At 38.7% G+C, this 20,719-nt stretch overlaps 1 protein-coding gene across 7 annotated transcripts in view; it reads left to right on the top strand.

Annotated features, from left to right (window-relative positions):
- LOC106504836 (uncharacterized) overlaps nucleotides 1-20,719 on the top strand; it is a 172,075-nt gene that overhangs the window by 59,716 nt on the left and 91,640 nt on the right. For 3 of the 7 annotated variants that reach the window (XM_084975615.1, XM_084975614.1, XM_084975616.1), the window contains 3 exons: nucleotides 16,742-16,932; nucleotides 18,379-18,453; nucleotides 18,919-18,965. In XM_084975615.1, the coding sequence (XP_084831741.1) occupies nucleotides 16,907-16,932; nucleotides 18,379-18,453; nucleotides 18,919-18,965 (148 nt within the window). In that variant the 5' untranslated portion in view covers nucleotides 16,742-16,906. Of the gene's footprint in view, nucleotides 1-16,741; nucleotides 16,933-18,378; nucleotides 18,458-18,918; nucleotides 18,966-20,381; nucleotides 20,569-20,719 lie in introns of those variants that run through there. The other 4 variants (XM_084975613.1, XM_084975612.1, XM_084975611.1 and 1 more) reach the window with 2 other exon arrangements.

Below are 20,719 nucleotides of genomic sequence, written 5' to 3'. Positions count from 1 at the left end.
TTTTCAGTTTATTCTATAGGCCCTGCTGTCAATTCTGGGAGGGTAGAGGAAGACATTCCTCCCCTATGGGGGCTTGGTGGATGGAAATTTACTAGAGGAGACATGAAGGGTAGGGACATTCTTCATTTGTTTGTCTTTTTATAATTATTTAAAAAATTTTTTAACTTAAAAAATTTTGTGTGTGGTTTTTTGGGGTGGAGGGTGGGGTGGAGTTCTTCCTAAACTGACTTGCCAAGGTTATCAGATATCAAGAATGGAGGGAGGATTCTTTCTAAACTGATTTCACAGAATTGTTGCTACATCTGAACTAGGCAGGCGGAAGGATAAGAACTAGTTGAGAACAGGGCTCAGAGGAGCCTCACTACAGTTTGTCTTTAGTCAAGCTCCTTTGAGCCCTCTTCTGATTTACCATATGGTATGCTAATTAGAGTGCTATTTTTATGTTATTAGTTTCAGTATAGTTACCTATTAAAAATCTTAAAAATTATAAGTTTGTTAGCATTGAATTCTTTTACTGTGAATAATTTCAGGAACCATCACTGTTGGAGTGGTCTTACAACCTACATTTTACAAATGTGGACACAATGGCTTAGTGTAATTAAACGTGTTGCCCCCAAACACACAGCTCTTCACAGTGGCAGAGCTAGGGATCATGTTCAAGTCTGATTGATTAGAAAGTATTTTTGCATCAGGATGAAGCACCGGGATTTATGTATTTCTGTTCACACAGCTTGATATTTGGAACACTCAATCTTTTAAACACCACTGAAGAACATGAAAAACCTGTATTACTTGAGACAGAAAGAGCACCTAACTGGGGAAACTGGGAAAATACAAATACAGTCTGGAATTAATAGTCATGTGTTTCAATTTCTTAATTTTGACAAATGTACCATGGTAATGTAAGATGTTAATGAGAGAAATGTTGCAACTTTTCTGTAAAATAATCCCCTACAAAAAACCTTATTTTAAAAAAAATCTGGAGTTCTCTTGTGGCACAGCAGATTATGGATCTGGTTAGGTCACTGCTGTGGCTTGAGTTCAGTCCCTGGCCTGGGAACTTCCGCATACTGCAGGTACAGCCAAAAAAAGTTAAATATAAATATTAAATTTAAAAAAATCTACCTTATATTAAACAGTTAATAACTCTAGCCAGAAACATCCCTTAGCCTTCAAATAAGTCTATATTGGAACGCTTTCAGTTGATCTGTGTTGGAAAACTTTCAAAGATCATCTATTTATAAAGAAGAAAATTCATTGCCACCCTTGGTATTGTCTTCTAGTATCTTGTAAGCTTCATATCAGGAAATGAGTTTCAAAAGCTAAATTAAACACCATTTCAGTTGAAGTCTATTTCTCATTCATTCAACATTTTTTGTCTCTTCTGCTTCATAAATAGCAGCTGTTCATCATCACTCATACAGTGTATAATCATATGCTTGCAAAGCCACTTTTCTATGAACAGAACATCATATGGCTTTTTTGAACATTTTTAAATCAATCAGGAGGAATTTACTGAATATCATTTATGTGCTAAGCAGTATGGTAATTATGGGGTGTGGGGGAGGAGAGAAAAAGGGAAAATAAGACACAGACTCTATCTTCAAAAAGCCTAATATTCTTCCAGCATTAAAAGAAATGTCTCATGCATTTTAAGAACATTTACTGAGTAGTCACTCTGTGCCAAGCACCATTCTAGGTGTGGAAAATACTTGATAATAAGCAAAACTAGAGAGTTTCCTAGTGTCATAGAGCTTACTGTCTAGAGGGGGAAACAACACTAACCAACTAGCTACACATACAAATGTTAAATTACAACTGTGAAGTATTATGAAGAGGAAGTACAAGGCCAGGGCTGCTGCTAGCCTGTGTGGTATCTTTGTGCAAATTTTTTTTTTTTTTTGGCTGCACCGTCAGTATATAAAAGTTCCTGGGCCAGGAATAGAACCTGCACTGCCACAAAGACAACACTGGGTCCTTAACCCACTGTACCGCAGCAGGAACTCCTGTGCCATTATTATTATTATTATTATTTTGTCTTTTTAGTCTGTAATTAGGCAACCAGATTCCTCCAGCTCCATTTTTCTTTCTCAGGATGGCTTTTGGTTATTCTGGGTCTTTTGTGCTTCCAAAGAAACTTTAAAATATTTTGTTCTTGTTCTGTGAAAAATGCCATTGGTAATTTGATAGGGATTGCATTGAATCTGTAGATTGCCTCAGGTAGTATAGTCATTTTGACAGTATTGATTCTTCTAATCCAAGAGTGTGGTATATCTTTCCATCTGTTTGTGTCATCTTTGATTCTTACAGTTTTCAGAGTACGGGTCTTTTGATTCTTCAAGTAAGGTTTACTTCTAGGTATTTCATTCTTTTTGATGCAATGGTAAATGGGATTGTTTCCCTAATTTCTCTTTCTGATCATTTATTGTTAATATATAGAAATTCAGTTGTTTTCTGTGTGTTAATTTTATATCCTGCAACTTTACCAACTTCACTGATGAGCTCTAACAGTATTCTGATACAGTCTTTAGGATTTTCTAGGTACAGTATCATGTCATCTGCAAACAGTGATAGTTTTACTTCTTTTCCAATTTGGATTCCTTTTATTTCTTTTTCTTCTCTGATTGCCTTAGCTAGCACTTCCAAAACTATGTTGAATAGTAGTGGTGACAGCAGACATCCTTGTTCCTGATATTAGCAGGAATTCTTTCAGCTTTTCACATTGAGAATGACATTAGCTGTGGGTTTGTCATATATGGCCTTTATTATGTTGAGGTATGTTCCCTCTATGCCCATTTTCTGGAGGGTTTTTATCAGAAATGATTATTACATTTTGTCAAAAGCTTTTTCTGCATCTATTGAGAGGATCATATGGTTTTTATTCTTCAGTTTGCTAATGTGGTGTATCACACTGATTGATTTGTGGATATTGAAGATAGCTTGCATCCCTGGGATAAATTCCACTTGGTCATGGTGTATAATGCTTTTCATGTATTGCTGGATTTGGTTTGCTGGTATTTTGTTGAGGATGTTTGCATCTAAGTTCATTAGTGATAGGGACCTATAATTTTCTTTTTTTGTGGTATCTTTGTCTGGATTTGATATTACCATGATAGTGGCCAGTGATTTCATAGAATGAGTTTGGGAGCATTCCTTCCTCAGTAGTTTTTTGAAATAGTTTCAGAAGGATAGGTGTTAGCTCTTCTCTAAATTTTTGATAGAATTCTCCTGTGAAGTCATCTAGTCCTGAACTTTTGTTGTTTGGAAGTTTTTTGGTTTTTTTCTTTTTGGGGCCACACTCACAGCATATGGAAGTTCCCAGGCTAGGGGTTGAATCACAGCTACAGCTGCCAGCCTGTGCCACAGCCACAGCAACAGAGGATCCAAGCTGCATCTGTGACCTGCACCATAGCTAATGGCAATGCTTGATCCTTAACCCACTGAGCGAGGCCAAGGATTAAATCTGCATCCTCATGGATACTAGTTGGATTAGTTTCTGCTGCACCACAAAGGGAACTCCCTCTTGGAAATTTTTTAATCACAGTTTCAGTTTCACTGCTTGTGATTGGTCCATTCATCTTTTCTATTTCATCTTGGTTTAGTCTTGGAAGATTGTGCTTTTCTAAGAATTTGTTCATTTCTTCTAGGATGTCCATTTTATTGGCATATAGTTGCTTGTAGTAGTCTCTTACAAGCCTTTGTATTTCTGTGATTTCTGTTGTATCTTCTTTTTCATTTCTAATTTTATTGATTTGAGTCCTCTTTATTTTTTTATTGATGAGTCTAGCTAAGGGTTTATCAATTTTGTTGATCTTTTCAAAAACCAGCTTTGGGTTTCATTGATCTTTTCTATGGTTTTCTTCATTTCTATTGCATTGATTTCTGCTCTAATCTTTATGATTTCTTTCCTTCTGCTAACTTTGGGTTTTGTCTGTTCTTCTCTCCTGAGTTGCTTTAGGTGTAAAGTTAAGTTGTTTATTTGAGCTTCTTCTTGTTTCCTGAGGTGGGCTTGTATTGCTATAAACTTTCCTCTTAGAACTGCTTTTGCTGCATCCCATAGGTTTTGGATTGTTGTGTCTTTGTTATCATTTGCTTCTAGGTATTTTTTACTTTCATCTTTGATTTCTTCAGCGATCCTTTGGTTGTTTGGTATCATGTTATTTAGTCGCCACGTGTTTGTGTGTTTTTTGCAGTTTTTTCTTGTTGATATCTGGTTGTATAGCATTGTGATCAAAAAAGATGCTTGATATGATTTCAGTTTTCTTAAATTTACCAAGGCTCAATTTATAGCCCAGAATGTGATCTACCCTAGAGAATGTTCTGTGTGACTTGAGAAGAATGTGTATTCTGCTACTTTTGGATGGAATGTTCTATAAATATATATTAAGTCTGTTTGGTCTAATTCAACATTTGATGCCTGTGTTTCCTTGTTGATTTTCTATCTGGATGATCTGTCCATTGCTGTAAGTGGGGTGTTAAAGTCCCCTACTATTATTGTGTTATTGTCAATTTGACTTTTTAAGGTTGTTAACAGTGGCCTTATATATTGAAATGATCCTATGTTGGGTGTATATTTACAATTGTTATATCTTCTTCTTGGATTGATCCTTTGATCACTATGTATTGTCCTTTTTTCTCTCTTATAATATAGTCTTTAAGGTCTGTTTTGTATAATATGAGTATTTTATTTTGATTTCCATTTGCATGGAATATTTTCTCCTATTCTCTCACTTTCAATTTGTATGTGTTCCTAGAACTGAAATGGGTCTCTTGAAGGGAGATATATATGGGTCTTTTTTTTTTATCCATTCAGCCAATCTGTGTCTTTTGGTTGGGGCATTTAGTCCATTTACATTTAAGGTAATCATTGATACCTATGTTTTATTGCCATTTTATTAATTATTTTGGATTTGGTTTTGTTGGTCTTTTTTCTTCCCTTCTCTTGTTCTCTCCTGTTGTGGTTTGATGAATATCTTCAGTGTTGTATTTGGATTGCTTTTTCTTATTTGTGTTTGTATCTGTTGTAGGTTTTTGGTTTGCAGTTACCATGAAGTTTTGATATAGGAGTCTATATATATACAAGATTGTTTTGAGTTGTTGACCTCTTAATTGCATGTGCATTTTCAGTATCCTGCATTTGTACCTTCCTTACGATTTCTGGTTTTGGTAGCATATTTATGTGTGGATAATTTCCTGACCTTACTATATGTATGCTTTTACTGGTGAGCCTTGTCATTTGTGATATTTTTGTTTCCAGTTGTGGCCTTTTCTTTTCCACCTGGAGAAGTTCCTTTAGTATTTGTTGTAAAGCTGGTATAGTGGTATTGAAATCTCTTAGTTTTTGCTTGTTTGTAAAGCTTTTGATTTCTCCTTTGAATCTGAATGAGAGCCTTGCTGGGTATAGTAATCTTGGTTGGAGGTTTTTTCCTTTCATCATTGTAAGTATATGATGCCACTCCATCTGGCCTGCAGAGTTTCTGCTGATAAATCTGCTGATAACCTTATTGGGGTTCTCTGGTATGTTACTTGTTTCTTTTTCCTAGATTCTTTCAGTATTTTCTCTTTGTCTTTAATTTTGGTCAGTTTGATTAATATGTGTCTCAGTGTATTCCTCCTTGGGTTTATTTTATAAGGTGTTCATGGTGCTTCTTGGATTTGAGTGAGTGGTTTCTTTCCCATGTTAGGGAAGTTTTTGGCTGTTATCTCTTCAGGTATTTTCTCTGGCCCTTTCTCTCTCTCTCTTCTCCTTCTGGCACCACTATAATATGGATGTTGGTGTGTTTTATCTTGTCCCAGAGTTCTCTTAGATTGTTTTCATTTCTTTTCAATCTTTTTTTTTTTTTCTGTTCCTTGTCAGTGATTTCCAGTAGTCTGTCTTCCACCTCGCTTATTTATTCTTCTGCCTCCTGTATTCTGCTCTTGGTTGCTTCTAGTGAATTTTTTATTTCAGTTATAACATTTTGCACCTCTGCTTGCTTAATTCTTAAATCTTCTGTTTCTTTGCTCTATGTTTCTTGTAATTTATCAATCTTTGCCTCCAGTTTATTTCCAAGATCTGGAATCATCTTTACTGTCATTAGTCCAAAGTCCTTTTCATGGAAGTTGGTAATCTCCAGATCACTTAGTTGTTTTTCTATTTTTATTTCTTTTTCCCTTATCTTAGTCATAATTCTCTGCCTTTTCATTTTGTGTAGATTTCTGATGTAGCCTTCTTTTTGTAGCCTCTCCTGCTTCTGACATCTGCTCCCCTTGTGGCTGAGGTTGGTATAGAGGTTTGCTGCAGGCTTCCTGATGGGAGGGACTGGTGCCTGCCCACTGGTAGGTGGAGCTGATTCTTATTCCTCTTGTGGGTGGGGCTTTGTCTCTGGGTGTGATCAGAGGCAGGTGTGTACCTGGGGGGTCTTTAGGCAACCTGTTTGCTGATGGGTGGGGCTGTGTTCCCACCTGGTTTGTTGTTTGGCCTGGGGCTTCTCAGCTCTGGTGGGTGAGGCCAGATTTTTTGGCACTTCTAGAGGAGTTGATGCTTATTCCTGGGACCTTGTATCCAATGTCCTTTCCCCATAATGAGCCACAGTTACCCACTTTTTACCCAGGAGATCCTCCAAGAACCACCTGCAGGTCTGACACAGATTCCTATGGAGTCTCTGCTTTGCCCTGGGACCCAGTGTGTGCCTTTCAAAAGTGGAGTCTCCACTTCCCCCAGTCCTATGGAGCTCCTGTGTACAAGCCCTGCTGGCCCTCAATGCCAAGTTGCAGATCCCCAGGCCTGGGAACCTGACATGGGGCTCAGAACTTTCACCCTGTGGGTGAGCCTCTGTGTTATAGTTACATTCCAGTCTGTGGGCTGCCCACCCAGCATGTATGGGGTTGCTTATATCATGTAATCTGCCCCTCTACCATCTTGATCTGACCTCCCTTTTGTCTTCTAGAGTAGGATATCTTTTTTGATAGTTTGCAGCCTATTTTGTTGAAGGCTTTTCAGCAGTTGATTGTAATTTTGTTGCTTTTATGAAAGAAGGTGAGCTCCAATCCTTCTACTCTGCCGTCTTAATCCCATCTCCCCAATAAAGTATTTAGCAGATATCTTTTGCATATTCAGAGCAAGAGAAAGGAGTAGGACTCTTAAGAGAGATGAACCAATCCATTCAACATTATTTTGCTTTACTTGGTTTCCAAGTCATGAGAAGTTTGGCCAAAATGAACAGCCTTCCTCATTCCTATTTCCTGCTGCAAAAGCAGCACCTTCCCTTAACAGTAAGCCAGATTCTTTTTTTTTCTTTTTGGAGGATACAGTCACTGTTTTAAGATCACTCAGTAATATCCCTGCCGTCATCTTGGATCCACCTTGTCTTGGCTATTTTGAATAGTGCTACTATGAACATATGGGTGCATGTATCATTTTGAATTGTAGTTTTGTCTGGGTATATATCCAGGAATGGGATTGCTGGATCATATGGTAGTTCTGTATTTAGTTTTCTGAGGAAACTCCATACTGTTTTCCATAGTGGTTGTACCAATTTGCATTCCCATTAACAGTGTGTAGGAGAAGTCTTTTTTCTACAACCAGCACTTGTTCCTTGTAGATTTATTAATATAGCCATTCTGACCTGTGTGAGGTGTTACCTCCTTGTAGTTTTGATATGCATTTCTCTAATAATTAGTGATGTTGAGCATTTTTTTCATATGCCTATTGGCCATCATATGTCTTCTTTGGAGATATGTCTGTTTAGGTCTTCTGCCCATTTTTCGACTGGAGCCATATGCAATTCTAACAAACTCAAAATAGTGCCTAAGCTGCTGATTCAGGAACGACACTTCAAGAACCACTGGTCTAGATGATAAATTCAGAAATATCCTATGAACAGTTTCTAGAAATTTATCTGTTCATTCAGTAGGCATATTTTTTAAGTACCTTCTATGTGCCAGGCACTTTCTATGTGCTAAGGATTGAAAAATAACTAAAACATCAGGCCCCTCCTCTAGTAACTTACAGTCTGGTAGGGGAAGACAAAAGTAAACCAAATGAGTATTTCTAGCTGTCTTAGAAAATGTGTTCACTAAATAATAGGCAAAGTGTTTTTTGTTTCTTTTTTAAAAGAGAAAGTGCTCTTGCTTTTCAATGTAGATAAACCACCAAGACTAAAAGCAAGGCTGTATAATGGATCCCAACCCAGACACAAGATTCCTCACTGCCATGCTGAATGCACTGATGATCTGTAAGATCTACTTTACTAAGTGTTTTCCATGTGTCTTGTGTACTGTGAAAGTGTTTTCCATGCAGCTTGTCATTTAATCCTCTTAATAACTCTATGAAGCCAGTACTATATTATCTACATTTTATGCATGAGGGAGCAGTAGCTTAAAGAGGTTAAGGGACTAGACAGAGGCTACTCAGGAAGTAAATAGAAGAATCAGAGTTCAAACCCATATCTTGTTGACCCAAGGGCTGGTCCTTTTGATCACTAACACTTGCAGCTTTCTAGAAGCAACTCATAAGTAATTTTAGTAACAAAAATACTAATGTGTCCTATAGTAGAAATACCCAACACAAAATACCAATCTAGGATAGGCTGTAGGGGAAATGAATAATTTTGACTTGGCATAAATGTAAGAGGGCTTCATAAAGAGGGGGGAATTAGCTCAGAAAATAAATTTTTATTGACGACTGACTGCTAATAGAGTCCGAGAGACAGAGACAACCCAGTGGACATGAATACTGTATTCCAAACACTAGAAAAGCATACTATTGTGGGTAAAAGAAGTTTACTGTGATCAGTTATAGCCTTGACTGCTAGTTCAACTTTCTGGTTTCCTTGATAATAAGGGAGTGCCCTGAAGAGTGGACATTTGTGTTTTAGTCACCTTGGAGGAATATTTCACAGTAAAACTTTAATACTTGATGTATGGCTTATAAATAGGTGTCTTGTTAGTTGTGAAAAGGCCAGATCATGAAAAGCCCACTGTCACTAGTCTGTAAGTAATGGGAACTCAAAGAATTTTCCCTTTGGTAGATGTCAGTGGCTAAGACTGGATGCAGGGAGATGGACTTCAAGGCTAATGTAACACTGCACGTTTGAACTAAGGCAGTGCCAATGAAAATGGAAAGCAAAGGGTTGTTTCTAGAGAGATTTAAGACCTACAATCAACTGGACTCAGTAATTCTTGGAATGTGTGCGATAAAGAGAGGGGCATAGAGTGACTCAGGTTTGTAGTTTGGCTGATTTCCTAGAAGGTATCTCTAGATAAGATAGGGAAAATACGAGAAGCAGGTGGAATTTTTAACTTTTAATGTTAATCAGGGGGACATGAAATTTTACTTCTCCCCAATTATATTCTTCAAGGGCAAGTGGACCTGACAATGGTCTATCAGTGGTCTGAGGGAAGAATTAGTGCAAGAAATGCAGATAATTCTAATTGTGCTTTGCTTTCAAAAAAGTTTTATATGAGCATCATATGAGACAATATGTGTGGACAAGCTTGAAACAATTGTTAATGCATGAAAAATTGTCGAATGATGAATTTACTTCATTTTTTGAAATAAAAGTTTTCTTGTGCTTTAAAATCACCAGGCTTGATTTTAGGAATAACAAGATTTTTATCTACAATTTTAAAAAGTATGAAAAAACTATATTTTGATTGAAATTCCCATCGTGGTATGACAGAAATGAACCCAACTAGTATTCATGAGGATGGAGGTTCAATCCCTGGCCTCACTCAGTGGGTCTAAACAGAGATGTTGCCATGAGCTGTGGTGTGGGTTGCAGACGCAGCTTGGATCTGGCATTGCTGTGACTGTGGCATAGCCCAGCAGCTGTAGCTCTGATTTGACCCCTAGCCCGGGAACTTCTGTATGCTGTGGGTGCAGCCCTAAAAAGCAAGTGTGTATATAGTGACTATTTTCTGAGACACTCAGTGCTCTTTTCAAATATGAATCAAACCCAGCTATGTCCCTAGATGAAAATGTTAAGACAAAAAGAATCCAGAAAGTTGAAAGTTAATATTGATTGAAAGTTTGCTTCAATGAATTCCAGGGACATTACATGACTTACCTCATAATTTTCACAAACCCTTGCAACTCTGTTTTATAAATGAGGAAGAGGAGAGAGAGATAGTAAATCACTAGCTCATAGAGATGATATGTGGTAGAGCTGGGTCTGAATGCCCACAGCCTAACTCTGGGACCTGAGTTCTTCATCTCTGTACCACGTGGCTTCCCACTGAATTGCCAACATGTTTAGCTCTGGAAGGGTGACCCTGAGTATATTCTTTACTTCTTTCTTTCTGCTTCTCTGTATTTTTGGTAATAAACATGTATTACTTTGGGATTAGGAAAAAAAGGTTATTTTAATTTAAAAAGCAATCAGATAAACAATTCTCACTCATCTCCCCCCCCCAAAAAAAACCACTCATATATCCAATTTTGATTTCAAGCTCTAAGTACATTACTTTTTGAAGACCAGGTTTTGTCTGATGCATTGTTCAATAAGTTCATTTGCCCAATTCTCTGAAAAAATAGACTAAAATTATTGCTAGGTTAATTAACTGTCATTGTCTTAGGGTCTGGAAAGTTAGAGATAAATGTACAATCCTGAAATAAAAGTTTAGCTATCAAAGCCAGAGAAACAGGAAGATTTTTTTTTTTAACACTTAAGCTTTTTAAACATTTATACTCTTTAAATTTGTTAAGGCTGAAAGACAGCCTTAACAAATTCACTATGAACCGTAAGTTAAAGTCAGTGCCAAAACCGTCCTGATGTTTAAGTTAAAAATGTGAGTTAGCACCTTAAAGGTGCAAAATTGCATTTCTAATTTCCTTGCCAATATTTGGTTTTCCTTTTTCCTGTGTCCTTATTGGTTTGTTATTGTATGATATCTCAGAGGTATTAATCTATTGGATCAGATAGTGCTGTTTTTGTTGGAATAAGGCAACACATGGGAAGTTTTTGCATTGAAAGGATAATTACATAGATCAAATTACATGGACTTTGCAAAACAACATGAGGCACTTAAAGGGAAACAAAACAAAAAACAACAAAATGGGTGATACTTGCATTTACTGGATTTGCACTAATCCATTATCGGTACATATAACCAAGGCAAGAAAGGAAATATACTTAATGTAAATATACTTGATAGAAAAATCACTTGCTTTTGATTTGAAGATATGTGTATATTTCAAAATATGTCTGAGAGAGATCCTTCAGTAGATTTTAGGTACAAGGCAGTTTTTCCTAATGAAGATGTGATAAGTAAAAATAAATATGTTTTTAAAAAGGGAGTAGGAACTAAATTACAAATCATGCATTTCGAATTTACTCCAACTTGATTTCTTACTTTATTTCATTTCTTTGAGAGAGCAAAAGGTGACTTCCTGTTCTTAGAACAAAGACTGGAGAGAGCCAAAGCATTCGGGAGGATCAGAGTGACAACTGTGAAAAGATATTTCGATGGGTTAAGTGTAAATGGATCAGAAGTATATGATTACCCTCCTCACAGTGCCCATGAGTTTAAAAGTCCAGAGCAAAACATGCTCAGTAAAATGCTTAGGGACAGTCTAAAACTCAGACACTTGAAATGTTTAAGACTTGAAGTGTGCACTTAATAATGAGACCATGGCTATCTATATCTAGGGTAAATGTGTCATTTCTTTTAACTTCATGTTTTGCAAATATTATGTTAAAGAACGAGGATACTATCTTAGTGCGGGGTCTCCAAAACAATATATGTGTCTTTATGTATATGTTGTCATTTTAAGGAATTTGTTATTACGAAGGCCAGAAAGTTCAAAATTTGTAGTTCAAGTTCAAAGGCCATCTGCTGGCAGAATTCCCTCTCTCTTGCGGGCAATTTTTGTCTTTTCAGGCCTTCACCTGGTTGATTGAAGACCACCTGCATTATAGAGGACAATCTGATTTAAATGTTAATCTCCTCCAAAACACCCTCACATGTTTAATCCAGAATACTGTCTGGCCATATATCTGGGTACCATTGCTGAACCAAGTTGACACATAAAATTAATCACCACAGATCCCTAGTTGGCTGATGCTGTCTGCTTGTTATATTTGACATTTAGAATACTAAAGCAATACCAGTTCAAATGAATAATAGAATTGAATAACAAACTTTTAGATCTGGAAAGGCCATTGGAGACCTTCGGATGGTATTTCTTAATTTGGAAGCTATTAGCAATGAAGGCAGAGTAATTTCTATATGTGAGGGATGGCTCTGAGCATTGCTGGGCATTTAGCATCCCTGGCCTTAATTTCCGATTGCAAATAGCTTTTCCAATCACTGTGACAACCACGAAACTATCCCTCGGATTTCCAAACACCCTGGGGTGGGGAAAACACTCTTCACTAAGAACTACTTTATTTTTTTTTAATTTTTTTGGCCACACCCCTCGACTGTAGAAGTGTCCGGACCATAGCAGTGATAATTCTGGACCCTTAACAATGAGGCCACCAGGAAACTCCAGAACTGTCCCCTACTCTCTTTTAGAGGAGAGACTAGATTTAGTAAGACTACTTTTACCATATTTATATGTAGACTATTATTTTTTCTGTTTTTTTTTCCTGATTTGACAGTGTAATTAATTGCATCAGATTATTTCACAGTAAATGTATAAATCCATAATTACACTATGTAAAACAAGGTTTAAAGTATAAACTCTAAAGAGTATAACAAGCTATAACTTGTTATACTCTTGTTAAAATACTCAACACCAGATCCTAGCTGCATAGTTGGGTAAGAATGTCAGTCATGAAACTACTAGGGTTTTGGTTAACACACATGTTTTTGTTTTTTTGTTTTTTGGTTTTTTTTTTTTTTTTGTCTTTTTGCCATTTCTTGGGCCGCTGCCGCGGCATATGGAGATTCCCAGGCTAGGGGTCCGATCGGAGCTGTAGCTGCCAGCCTACACCAGAGCCACAGCAACACGGGATCCAAGCCGCGTCTTCGACCCACACCACAGCTCACGGCAACACCAGATCCTTCACCCACTGAAGAGGGCCAGGGATCGAACCCGCAACCTCATGGTTCCTAGTCGGATTCGTTAACCACTGTGCCACAATGGGAACTCCCACACAAGTATATTTTTGGTATTAAACTGAAAATATGGATACATTACCCCCAGTTTGGAAAAACTTTGAAAAACTGGTTAATTGTGGAAGCCTTCATCCAAAACAGCATACGTGAACATATTGGATGTCGCTGTTCAAACTGAGAGGGGGCATTTCTGGGGTGACAGCTTTACTTTTATTAACTAAAACTTACTCTTTGGATGTGAGCTTCAATATTACTTGTTCCAGGAAGTCATTGCTAACCACACAAACGCACTTCACTGACATCCTATGTTCTCTCAGTCGCAGAAATCATCATTGGCTCTTGTAGTTGACTTTGCCATCTCCCTGGCAACCGGAGGCGCTCTAAGGTCAGGGACCTTGTGAAGGTTGCTTGCCTGTCTTTGTACTCCTCACTTTGAGCCAAATGCCTCGCATCTAATAGGACTTTAGAAAATATTTGTTAGGTGAATTATGAGGGGCAGCATAAAGAAAACTTTTGCCTTTACTGAACACCATGCATATATCATTTTCTACTGTGAAGCCTAGGAAGCAGTAATATTTTATCATCTGTGTGTTCCACCAGTCCTTCGCATTGCACCTGGCATGCATAGTCTCACTCATGTTTTATTGGGGCATAATTTATATACAATAAGCTGCATTCATTTAAAATATACAGTTGCATGTAACCCCTGCCACCAAGACGTGGAACATTTCCATCATCCCGGAAGTTCCCTAGCCCCCCTCTGCAGTCACTTGCCCATCTTCTCTATCCCATGCAAACACTAACTTCTTTCCTGTTGCTGTAGATCAGTTTGCTTTCATTAGAATTTTTTTTTTTTTTTTTTTGGATTTTTAGGGCTGAACCCATAGCACATGGAGGTTTCCAGGCTAGGGGTTGAACTGGAACTGTAGCTGCTGACTTATGCCACGGCCACAGCAATGCCAAATCCTAGCTGCATCTATGAACTATACCACAGCTTACTGCAATGCCCGATCCTTAATCCCCTGGGCAAGGCCAGGGATCGAATCTGCATCCTCATGTATGCTGGTCAGATTCGTTTTCACTGAGCCATGATGGGAACTCCTAAAATTTTGTATCAACGGAGTCACACAGTATGTACTCTTAAACTTACTTCTTAATATTCATCCATGTTGTTGCATGCGTATGTAGTTTTTTCCTTCTTATTGTGGAGTAAGTATTTCCTTGTACAGGTATAAAATAATTTGTTTATCCGTTTTCCTGTTAATAGACAATTGGGTTGGTTATAGTTTGGAGCTGTTATGAATAAGACTTCTATGAATATTTATAGACAAGCTTTTGTGTGGACATACGTTTCAGTTTTTCTTGGGTGAATGCTTAGGAATGGAATTCTCCATTCATATGGCAAATGAATGTTTATTCTTTGTAAGAAACTATCAAATCACTTCCAGTGGCTGTACCATATTTTTTTATTACCACCAGCAATACATGAGAGTTCAGTTTTCCTCTATATCCTTCCCAGCCCTTGACATTGTCATTCTTATTAATTTGGTGGATATGTAGTGGTATCTTATTATGGTTTTAATGCACATTTTTCTGGTGAGTAATGATGTTGAACACAGTGGTTATATACATAATCTTCTTTGATGAGGTGTCTGTCCATTTTTAAGAGTTGTTTGCTTTTCTTTTGAGTGATAAGAATTTTTTATACATCCTGTGTACAAGTCCTTTGCCTGCTATGTACAAAATGTTCTCTCTAGTCTATAATTGTCTTGTCGCTTTCTTAATTATGTCTCTTAAATTGCAAAAAGTTTGAATTTTGATAAAGTTCAAATTATCAATTTTTAAATGATTTATTCTTTTTCCTGTTCTCTGAGAAGTTCTACCTCAAGGTCACAAAGATTTTTCTTTTATTTATTTATTTATTTGGCTGCACCTACAGCATACAGAAGTCCCCTGGCTAGGGGTCAAATTGGAGCTGCAGCTGCAGGCCCACACCACAGCTATTGCAACACTGGATCTGAGTTGCACCTTTTGGCAACACTGGATCCTTAACCCACTGAGGCAGGCCAGGGATCAAACTCACATCCTTATGGACACTATGATGGGTTCCTAACCCACTGAGCCACAACAGGAACTCTTGCATCTATTTTTTAAATGTCATTTAAGTGTTTATCCTGGAGATGATCCAGTTCATCAGGGCCAAGCATGACTTCGCTTTTTTCGTAGCCCTTGATGCCTTAAAGTGTCTATAAAGCCATAATGTGAAAGGATCATGCTTTCTGTTTTGGTTTTTTTTTTTTTGTCTTTTTGCCATTTCTTGGGCCGCTCCCGCAGCATATGGAGGTTCCCAGGCTAGGGGTCGAATCACAGCTGTAGCCACTGGCTTACGCCACAGCCACAGCAACACAGGATCCAAGCTGCGTCTGCAACCTACACCACAGCTCACGGCACCACTGGATCCTTAACCCACTGAGCAAGGCCAGGGATCAAACCTGCAACCTCATGGTTCCTAGTCAGATTCGTTAACCACTGAGCCACGACAGGAACTCCCAGGATCATGCTTTCTTTTACTCTGCTATTTCTGGTTTTTTCTTCTGTCCCAGGAGACCCCTTTATGTTTTGGCCAAGAGATTCTTTGGCCTACCAATGGCTAAAACTTGGTTTTAAATAGACAATTAGAGGGTCATGAGATGGGTAGATGGGGGTACTTCAGCAAATGCTCAGGTGAATTGCTAAAAGAGTTTTCTGTGTAATATCACAAAAATTATTTGGGGATGAGTTAGGACAAATAGATGAAACATGTCCTTATTATCCATATGCTAAGACTAAACTTCTTTACTCAGCATTCTTGTTTCCTAAAAACTTCTTCCTACATGTTACGCTCTAGAAAAACTGTTCAACACTTGTTTTCTATAGCTTCCTAACCTCTTCACTTGTACAATGCCGTCACCTTAAATGACATAATCCCACATTTTACAATATCTAAATTTTCTCCTTCTACAAATATTTTTGTGATCTTCTCAGCCAGGTGTAATTGTGCCTTTAGCTCTCCCATGACCCTTATATTTATCCCTTTATTGTGCTTATCAAAGTACTGTAACAGCTTGTATTTGTTGATTACTTACTCTGTGCCAGCATTGTGTTACGTATCTAACATGCATTATCACTTTTAGTCTTCATAGAAAAATTATTATTTAGGTAGATATTACTTTATAGGTAGATTTTATTATGTTTAATTGACAGATGAAGAAATTGAAAATAAACAAAGGTGGTACACCATTAAAAAAAAGTGAGACAAAAAGAGATTAAATAATATATCCCCAAGGTCACACAATTAGTACATTTTGGTGTTGGTGTTCTAACTAAGGTCTGTTTGACTGCAGAGTCTAAATTTTTTTGTGTGTGTGTCTTTTTGCCTTTTCTAGGGCCGCTCCCACAGCATATGGAGGTTCCCAGGCTAGGGGTCAAATCAGCTGTAGCCAGCGGCCTACACCACAGCCACAGCAACGCAGGATCCAAACGGTGTCTGCGACCTACATCACAGCTCACAGCAACGCTGGATCCTTAACCCACTGAGCAAGGCCAGGGATCAAACCCACAACCTCATAGTTCCTAGTCGGATTCGTCTCCACTGCGCCACGATGGGAACTCCCAGAGTCTGAATTCTTGAGTGATATGATGTCCTGTCTCCAAACAGGGCCTATTTTGCCCGCCTCTCCCATAACTCACGGAGCGCCCCTGAAGGCCATCAACAATCCTATTTGTGCATGGCCACCTAGAATACTGAAGAGATGGAAAAGACGTCGGCATTACTCATGAGGCCCCAGGGAAACCATAATTTAAAACTTCTGAACGAAAAAAGATGTCACAGTCTCCCTGCAGCTCCTGGTGAGTGTGTCCCAGACAGAATGGGAAGTGACTCTTTCCTTTGCCTCTAGATACAAGTTCTGTGAGTAATGTTTTGAGTTGGCACAGTTGGAATCGCGAAAATAGCCTTCCATTCCAGCCTTTGGGGAGTTTGGTGAAACTTCTTTGTCAAAATGAGATACAGGAGTTCCTATCCTGGCGCAGTGGTTAACGAATCCAACTAGGAACCATGAGGTTGCGGGTTTGATCCCTGGCCTTGCTCAGTGGGTTAAGGATCCGACGTTGCCATGAGCTGTGGTGTAGGTTGCAGACGTGGCTCGGATCCCACGTTGCTGTGGCTCTGGCGTAGGCCAGTGGCTACAGCTCCGATTAGACCCCTAGCCTGGGAAACTCCATATGCTGCGGGAGCAGCCCGAGAAATGGCAAAAAGACCAAAAAAAAAAAAAAAAAAAGAAAAAAAAAGAGCTATAGAATAGGAAGAGCTAGGCCACTTTGGGGGCCTTCTTTTTGAAAATATATTTGTTTTAAATACTGCAAAAAATATGTGTACAATTTGGATAATTTGGAAAATACAAGGAAACCACCAAGAAGAAAACTCTGTTATATTCTCACCACCCAGAGATAACCACTATTAATATTTGAGTCTTTCTGGTTTTCTAATCTTTCTCTGTATACACACTAACATTAATATACACACAATGTAATTGTTACCATGTTACAGTTTTGTAAGCAGTTTTTACAACAGCATATAGAATATTTTCCTTTGTTTTCCTGAAGCATCATTTTAATGGCTGTATAGTATTACATCATAAAGATTTCCATAATTTATTTAACCACACCCTGCTTGTTTGACATTTAAATTGTTTGTGATCTTTTCATATAGATGCATGTATATGTTTTATCCTTATCTGATTGTTTCTTAGGCGAGGGAAAGCGGCAGGAAGCTAAATCATTCATTCAAAGTTACATGTTACTGTGGCAAAGTTGTACCAGTTAACACTCTCAGTGGAGATGGGTTACCATCTGATGACTAAAAGGTCTGTAATCTCTTAAGGGCCAGATCCTGGAAGGGTTGCCAGAATTGCCAAGAAAGATCCCTCTGCTGCAAACAGGAGGAGTAGTGAAAACAATGAGAAAATACCAACCAAACTTTTCAACTTTTATACCAGAATGCCAGCTTTGCCACATGTCACCTCTATGGTCAGGCCACCCAAGATGGCTCTTCTCTTGCTCTCTGTACATCCCCCACTCGACCGGTGCCTGCTTCACCTACACCCTGCTTGACCAGTGACTGACCTTCCTGCTTGCTTGCCCTAGGCCCAGCTAATGATTGTTCTAACTTTGTCCACCTTGATAGCTTATAAAAGGTGTGCTGGGGGCCATGCCAGTTTGCTAGTTTCCCTGGTAACCGAGGAGCCCACCAGCAGTCAATGCCCCCTATAACTGGTATCCTCTCCAACCCCCTAGGAGCCAAGACTGCCAGCATGTCCTGCCCGCCAGCCGCTGCACACAGTGGGATGTCCCTCCAGGACCTTGTTTCAGGCATGTAAGCTCCCTCTACCGGCTAAATCACTGATGTCTTTATTGCTGACTCCAGGCTCTTTCTTCTGTCTTGGAGCTGGCCCTGTGGGATGCAGCCCAACACCACCTGTTTATGGGTCTGTACCCTAAAGATCAATGTGGATCCACAACACAAAATGCTGTACTTAAGTTCTCAACAGAGATGTCAGCCGTAATGCCACTAATTAGCTGTGCCACATCCACACCCCAGGCTAAAGTATTTGTGGGCAGAATCCATTTCTGATCCATCTTGATATCCACAGTGACTTCACGCTCAATAAATGTTTTCTGAATGGACAAAATCAATATTATCTTACTTACTACTCTATATTGACTTCTTTAGAGCTTTGAAGGGAGGCAAGCTCCTAACGTTGTTATCACAAGAACTGAAAGACTTTTTTTAACCAGGTGAGAACAGCATTAGACTAACTGAAACCACTTTTACAGGTTGGAGCTTCTGGGCAGAGGCCTCTTTCACAGGCTGACTAATCCATGTAAGTAAAAAGACCTTGAACTAATCATGTTCAAACCTGCGTTTGGAATCTACCCAATTGCAATACGCTTGCAAAACTAGGTTTTATAATATGTATATCAAGTTTTAAAAAGTCTTTGTTCATATCAGAAGAAATGTACTCTTTCCAAAAGATTTGTGTTGAAACTTGATGTGCTCTTTCAAGTCAGATTCCAGTGAAACAGGTTTCACTGTCACAGGATGGATTATAGTGAAAACATTTCTAAGCTTTTGCAGGCCCATAATAATAATGTCATGTTAATACCTTTATGAAGGAGGTGGTTTACTTATCTGTAACACTCAATCATGTCATGCTAGTGAAAACCACATAGATGATGTCCCACAGCCAGTACCTTTGCATAAAATAGAGACCATGGTATGGGGTAGAGCAAGGCCTTAAGAAGTCCGGTAGTTTGCTGTCTACTTATTGTAGTACAAAAAAGACACTTTTCTGATACTTTTATTAAGAAAGTTCTGGGGGCGTTCCCATCGTGGTGCATTGGAAACAAATCTGACTAGGAACCATGAAGTTGCAGGTTTGATCCCTGGCCTTGCTCAGTGGGTTAAGGATCTGAAGTTGCCGTGAACTGTGGTGTAGGTCACAGACGAGCCTCGGATCCCGTGTTGCTGTGCCTGTGGTGTAGGCTGGAGGCTGTAGCTCTGATTCAACCCCTAGCCTGGGAGCCTCCATATGCCACAAGTGCGGCCCTAAAAGCAAAAAAAAAAAAAAAAAAAAAAAAAAAGAAAGAAAGAAAGAAAGAAAGTTCTGAGCACATGTGTCTTTATACAAACCGTTAATGTTCTTTTGCTTGTTAATGCTAAAGAATTGATGTTTCAGGTAAGAATTGGAGTTTTAAGGTAAGGTGTTGTTTCAAATTTCTCTGAGCTTTAATTTCCTCATGGGGATAGGGGGTGTTGAGGGAGGCCGAGGGCACTGGCCTCATCTCCCATTTCTGCTTTCTTGGTTTTGCTAGTCAGTAAATCATGATGTGAATTATGAGCAGTTGGTAATCAGGATGGCAGAATGAAGACCTGTGGAACTTGGGAAGACTTGGGTTATAGTTCCAGCTCTGCTATTAAAAACTGAAACCTTGGGCTAGCCATCTACATGAGCTTCAGTTGCCCATAAAGTGGGACTTTGATAATAATGTCTGCTTTAAATATCTGGGGGTTGTTGTGAACTTGAAGTTTGAAATAAGAAAAAATTATTTGAATCCTATTTTATGTCATCTTTAAAAAATTGTTGAATGCCCATTAAAGGGCTTTTTTTCTTTCTTTCCTTGGCTCCTTTCCTTCCACCTACCGCCTAAATGACTCTTTTCCTTAAGGTACCGACATCTCTTCCTTTTGTTCTGTCAATGAATATGTAACCCTCAGGTCACCTGTTCTATTCTTATAGCTTCAGCTGTGGAATATACGCTGATGACTGCAATTGGTATGTAGTGCTGTTGAGCTTCAGACCAGTGTATTCCTGGATGTAATCACCCACATGCCCCAGAAGGTCAAGGTCAAGTGTTCAAAACTCACCATATATCTTTCTCCCTGGACTTGCTCATTTTGTCTTAGTGACTAATAGCATCCACTAAGTGGGCCAATCCAGAAGCCTGGTATTCATCCTACATTCTGCCCGTTCAATCACATCCCTGTCCAAACAGTCCAAAGTACTGTAGCTTTTATTCCCTTAGTAGTTCTCTAGTATCATATCCCTCCTCTTCATTCCACTGCCTTCACTTCATT

Source organism: Sus scrofa, chromosome 9 (genome assembly GCF_054392235.1).
Source record: "Sus scrofa isolate SSC_HxYL_T2T_F1_AM1 chromosome 9, Sscrofa_HxYL_maternal_Yorkshire_Landrace_v2.0, whole genome shotgun sequence".
NCBI lineage: Eukaryota > Metazoa > Chordata > Mammalia > Artiodactyla > Suidae > Sus > Sus scrofa.
This window is presented reverse-complemented; position numbering and strand designations above follow the sequence as displayed.